The sequence below is a fragment of the Abrus precatorius genome, unplaced genomic scaffold, assembly GCF_003935025.1.
Source record: "Abrus precatorius isolate BTA unplaced genomic scaffold, Abrus_2018 Scaffold5, whole genome shotgun sequence".
In the NCBI taxonomy this organism is placed as follows: domain Eukaryota; kingdom Viridiplantae; phylum Streptophyta; class Magnoliopsida; order Fabales; family Fabaceae; genus Abrus; species Abrus precatorius.
The window spans coordinates 10,498,548-10,504,072 of NW_020874395.1; the positions used below are offsets into that span (position 1 = coordinate 10,498,548).

The window sequence follows — 5,525 nt, forward strand, 5'->3', positions numbered from 1 at the left end:
ACTTAACAAAATTTACAAAAATAACTCCTACTTATAATTGCCTATAACAGCATTTCATAACTTGAATTGATATCAACAACAAAGAGGCGAACTAGCGGCTATAAGCTTAAGGAAAAAAAAAGGTAAAAAATCACATCCCCTCGTAAGTCGTACGGGAAGGCTTCACCCAATTGTCAACCAGTTATATTTGAGTTGCGTTGATTATAATCATCCCTCTCTTTTTCAAGAAAAAAGAAAAGGTAGGAGAAAATATAAGCTTAGTAATGCCATTGACTTGCAAATAACATGATAAGGTTTCAATATCCTTTTTTCCAAAAAAAAAAAAAGCCGGAAGATTTCTGAATTTTCACCTATCATTTTCTACATTCTACTATCTAAACTTCTCATAATAAATAAATAAATAAAAACTAGGAACAGAACTACAATACACACGTCACTATTACACATGGCAACTTTAGGTGTTGCCAATACAAATCCATACAGACACAGTCAAAGGTCGGTCCCTACAAGATATTCTAGACACTTTTATAAATTCAGCAATGCCCTTAGAGAGCTAACTGAAAAGCTCTCCAACTTCCTTCTTCATCATTCCTTTAATCTGTGAAGAATAAAACTTCATAGTTAACTATTATTTTTTCTTTTTACATTGTTGATTATGGATTAAACAAAAATAAAAATAAAAATATGACAATATATGAGGAGAATGATACCTGCTTTGCCGAAAGTCCAATATCCTTTAAATCATCTAGCTGTGTTAACAGAAAAGTTCACAATCCCAAAACGGTCAGATATATAAACACACCATCTAACCAGTAGAAAAGTTGTTGGCGGAGGGAAAAAGTAGTGTACAATTTTATTAATTAAGAAAACTTTTAAGGACATACACTCTTGAAAGGTTCTGGAGATTCTTCACGAAGCTCAAGTATGAAGGTTGCTCTCTTCTCCCCAATTCCCTACAAGAAAAATTTCAGTCAGATACAAGTGAAAGTAAACAGGAAAAAAGCCATCTTTATATTGAAAGGTGAAGCATTCCTAACCTTCAGTTTTTTTAATTCTTCCCTGTTGGTGTTCAGAATAAAAATTGAAAAGTACAAAAAGTAAACAAGTGAGATTCTCATAAGAGGTATGAAATGCTGATAACATTTTATAACAATTAAATACTCACCTTCCATATGAAATGGTACCCACATTATTAATAAATCGGGAATAAATTGTGTTTAATTTCTTATGCAACAAGTTCTTTAGGGGGGAATTTAAAACTTGAGAGTCAATCAGCAAGTAATATAAAAGAGTAAAAATATGTCCATTTTTTTAATTCAAAATTGGACATGCATTACTTAATTGTCTACTTACTTGTCAGCTGTATTTAAAACCCGAAGGTATTCTTGAACGAGCGAATTCTGCAATTAAAAGAAAAAATAAAACTGAATTAAAGACATAAAGTACACACTAAAAACAGAGTCATTTGCCAATGTTACGAATAAATCAAACCTTCATTTCAGAACCACGCATGCTGAATGTTCCCCATGGACTTTGGGCATTCATTACATCCCATTTATTATTGACACTCATGTTCTGTTCAATTACAGGAGTTTTTGGTTCCACAATATCAGCAGACATCTGATTATCCAGTGAAATGGATTCCGTTTCTGGTATCTGTACGCACAATGGAGTTGACGAATATAGCAATTTAAGACTATTAGAAAGATCACGCAGTTGAGAACTAATGGGTGGTGAACCATCTTCATTTGCCCTTGAACTGTTGTTCTCCTTGTTCATGTTATGGTCTGTAATGACAAAAAAACATAGCAATGTAGACATGAATCATATGAACTATTAGTTAAGCAATTTATCTCTCAAAAGTGGTTCACTCACAACCTTCCTGAACTGCTATTGACAATGCTTCAGATTCCGAGTAATTACTGGCAAAAGGGGTATGTTGCTCTTGATGATCTTCTCTATCAACAGAAATACCCTACACAAACACACAAGAACATTAGTAAGAAGTATCTTCTGCACCTAAGCCAAATAAAACATTCCAGCATCATCCCTTCTGATGTTTTAGTGGTAACAAGGTTTGATAGGTTTTAAAAATATCTAAATGAGGAAAGAAAAAGGAAGATGGACCCTTTGATATAATTGATAACATTACCTTTTCCACTAGGGAAAAATTGAGTTCCACTGCAGTGCTAGCATTCAGAGATGAGTCATCCTGCATAGAGCACATTTATCAGTTTCTAGAATGAAAATAGATCAGGTACCAACTTTGCAAATATTTTTAGCTGAAAGAAGGTCCTGAACATATTTCATTTGCACAAGATCAGGTCATTACATTGTCCACCGTCAGATTGAGTTTCACATCATGACTAGAAGCTGGAAATGAATTCTCCTGCACAAAACATGTCAATTTCCAATGAATAAGCACGTTATGAGACTAAAGAATTGAGAACAATTTTCTGTCAAGGTATTGTTCATGTTGGGATTTTAGGTATACTAATTATTACCTTTTCCCCTTCGGAGTTGAGTTCAACATGATTTCCTGCTTCTGATAATGAATTGTCCTGTGGAAGATACCAACTAATTTGTTGAGCTTTCTAATTTGTTTGTCAATAATAGAATAAGAAATAAAATATGAAAAATGTATACATCAATAAAGGCTCTGATGCTTGAGTAGCACGGAAAATGAAAATTTCTTGCAATAAAAATATTAATGACACCTCCCATAGTCACTACTAATGAATAGTCATACACTTTTTTTCCCTGGCCTCAAATGACCTAATTTATCGATAAGAAATAAAATTATAATATTAACCTGTCCAATGGTCAAACCCCCATATGCGAGAAGGACCTATATCAAAACCATTTTTTTTGGTAATAATATCAAAACTATTTGTACTTAGATAAAATGAGTTCTAGTAAATATTTACTTAGTATTTAATTCCTTACAAGAATTCCTAAGGGTACACATACATACATACATATAAGAGAGAGAGATAAATCAGTTTGATTTACAAAAATAATGTTTGATTAATATGACTTCCAGACTAGGGCTTTTATCCCCCTGGCTATATACTTTTTCATGTCTGCCTCTCCTTTGAGCCAAACAAAAGAGTTGTTCTTTTTCATGTCCTCTTTAAAACATACAGAAAAAAAAAAAAAAAGATAAAATATTTAGAGAAGAAGAAAAGATAATACCTTCTCAGCTTTAGCAGCAGAATGGCTGGCTTCATCAAACAATTTCCTTTAATAAAAAAGAAAAATGTATACATCCATAAAGCGATAAAAATGCAAATAACCAATTTAGAATTTAACCAAATAAAATATGCATAGAATCTCACTACGAACCTTCCTTTCCTTGCAGACTTCATAGCAACACCAGATTTTTTTTCAAGTAATTTAGAACCATGTAATTTCTTTGCTGTTCCTGAAACACTTTTGGGTATCTGGTTCTTATGAGAATTCAGCATCTGCCTTGCTGAACTTCCAATTTTCTTTGTGGAATCAAAGGATATCCGATGAACTTGACATGATCGTGATGCTAAGCTTACCATGTAAATACTGTCTTGGCAAAATGATGGGTTCTAAATTTACAATACACGAAAGAAAAAGGACCAAAATCAAACTTAAATTACTGAAAAGAATGAGAAAGAAAACTTGATCTTCAAAACCAGTCATAATTACCAAGCAAGAAACCAACAAAATTTTGCTAGTCCCCCTCAGGGAATCCTGTAGCATGCGTGTAAGTTTGCTTTCCCGGTAGGGAACACGACATTCATTTGTAGTCAGAGCATGACAAACATTCAGTAAGGCATAAATTGACTTGTTAATTTTGTTAATCTCAGCAAGGTAAGAGCCATCGCCACTTTTCTTTCTAGCATCTTCATAACCTGATAATAAAATATAACAGTGTTAGTCAAATTTTAAAGATGTCTACATGAGCTAGAAAAAAATTTGGGCATCTTTCACTTGAGCAGAGATTATAACCTGCCAAATCAACAAAATTCATTTTGCTCAGAAGACATTCTACGTTTTCATTTTGGGTGAAGACATGCACAATTAATCCCATGTGGCTTCTACGAAAACGTTCACAGCCTCCTTTTTTGGGAGCTCCCTTCTGTGCAGAACTTGCAGCGAGGTACAAATTCTGGAAGTCAGTGGTGGATTTCACTGGAATCTGCAGACAAAAGGCGCAATGCAAAGCCTCATGTTACTTATCTACTGTCCCATCTATGAAATTTCCATTTTCCTCTAGTCTGAAAAACTGAGCAGTACAAAAAGATTTCTACCTGAGTAAGTCCTTTAAACTGAATTCTGCCACGATCTTCAAAAACCAAAATTGGTGGTTGTTCTGGATTTAATAAATCAACAGCATGCTCCTGATGATCAACCTCATAGAAAGAAACAGAAATGGATTTCCGATTTTTCTCAGCCATTGAAAGAAACTCAGCTATAGCAAGCATTGCCAATCCCGGTCTCTCAGCAGAGCCCTTATACAGCAAAGGAATTATTAGCATAAAAACATTACTTCATAGAAATCAACAACCAGGATTGTTCAGAAAGACAAGTAGCATGGCTAAGTGAGTCAAACCTGAATTACACAGGTCTTTCCACTGCCTCTTGCACCATGAGCAATAACAGTGCTGTTATGACCTTCAAAAGCCGCTGACACAAGCGGCTTCACCTCCCTTGAAAATATCATTTCATTATCTTCATGTTCCTTATAGAAATAGTCCACCAAATAGCGACTGCACAACAAAGATTAACTCAAATAAGTGACTTGACCCCTTTCATTGAATGTAGCCCACAAGAAAATTATTAAAATAAAGAAAAATAAACGATCCAGACTCAAGAAAGCCTCAATTTCAAGATTGTAAATATTTTTCTGTCTTGCTTTATCCTAAACTTAAAGATTTAAGAGATGTATTACAATTCAGTTGTTGTCACTTAAAAAAATTCCAGTTCTCCTAAATCATAAAATGCACAAATTAAGAATCACAAACCCTAAAAGCTCAAAATTCTTCAACTCCGGTCAATTATAGTTCATTCCTCAACAAAATCCATAAAGACGAAACTGCAAAACTCATAAACCCTACAATACCTAGAAGATTGATTTCCGAAGGAGATTGTGACGACATCCTCCGAATTTTCGCGGTTCACCGAAATCCATTCCACAGCTCTCGAAGCGCTAGGTTCTGAATTGGCCTCTGAACCCGAAAACCCACGGATCTTGGCGACGACCCGAACCTTGCGACCCGGGTTGGACCCTGCGCGGTCAAATTGGTTCGAAACCATCGAAGCGAAAGCGTTTCAGCACGGATCTGAATTCAGCGAGAAAATGCGAAATGTGAGAGAAAGAGAAACGAAGGGAAGTGATTTGATTTTTGCAAGAGAGAGAAAGAAGAGAGATAAGATGAAGAAGGAGGAGAAGCAGAAGTGGAAGTAGCCGTTGGAAATTAGAACACCGATATTTCAAAATCTCTCAAACGCTCCTTTTCTTTTACAGCGCTTCTCTGACACGCTTGTTA

General features: G+C 34.9%; 1 protein-coding gene across 1 annotated transcript; it reads right to left on the reverse strand.

The window, feature by feature from the left end:
* Positions 1 to 460: 460 nt before the first annotated feature.
* LOC113866647 (kinesin-like protein KIN-10C) lies at positions 461 to 5,292 on the reverse strand. The gene is made up of 17 exons (XM_027501459.1): positions 5,099 to 5,292; positions 4,589 to 4,745; positions 4,287 to 4,487; positions 3,985 to 4,174; positions 3,682 to 3,887; positions 3,346 to 3,581; positions 3,196 to 3,241; positions 2,505 to 2,561; positions 2,333 to 2,389; positions 2,153 to 2,212; positions 1,879 to 1,975; positions 1,492 to 1,787; positions 1,354 to 1,400; positions 1,038 to 1,059; positions 885 to 953; positions 711 to 749; positions 461 to 598 (listed from the first exon to the last, which is right to left on the reverse strand). Exons 1-17 carry the CDS (start codon positions 5,290 to 5,292, stop codon positions 554 to 556), a joined length of 2,019 nt encoding a protein of 672 aa, XP_027357260.1. The 3' UTR covers positions 461 to 553.
* Between the last annotated feature and the right edge of the window lie 233 nt (positions 5,293 to 5,525).

Excerpts from the sequence above, each read along its gene's own strand:
- LOC113866647 (XM_027501459.1), bottom strand. The coding sequence starts at position 5,292 with ATGGTTTCGAACCAATTTGACCGCGCAGGGTCCAACCCGGGTCGCAAG. Across the intron at positions 3,582-3,681 it reads TTTTGTTGGTTTCTTGCTTG|AACCCATCATTTTGCCAAGA; the intron begins GTAATTATGACT and ends TTGTAAATTTAG. Across the intron at positions 1,060-1,353 it reads GTTTTAAATACAGCTGACAA|GGAAGAATTAAAAAAACTGA; the intron begins GTAAGTAGACAA and ends GAACACCAACAG.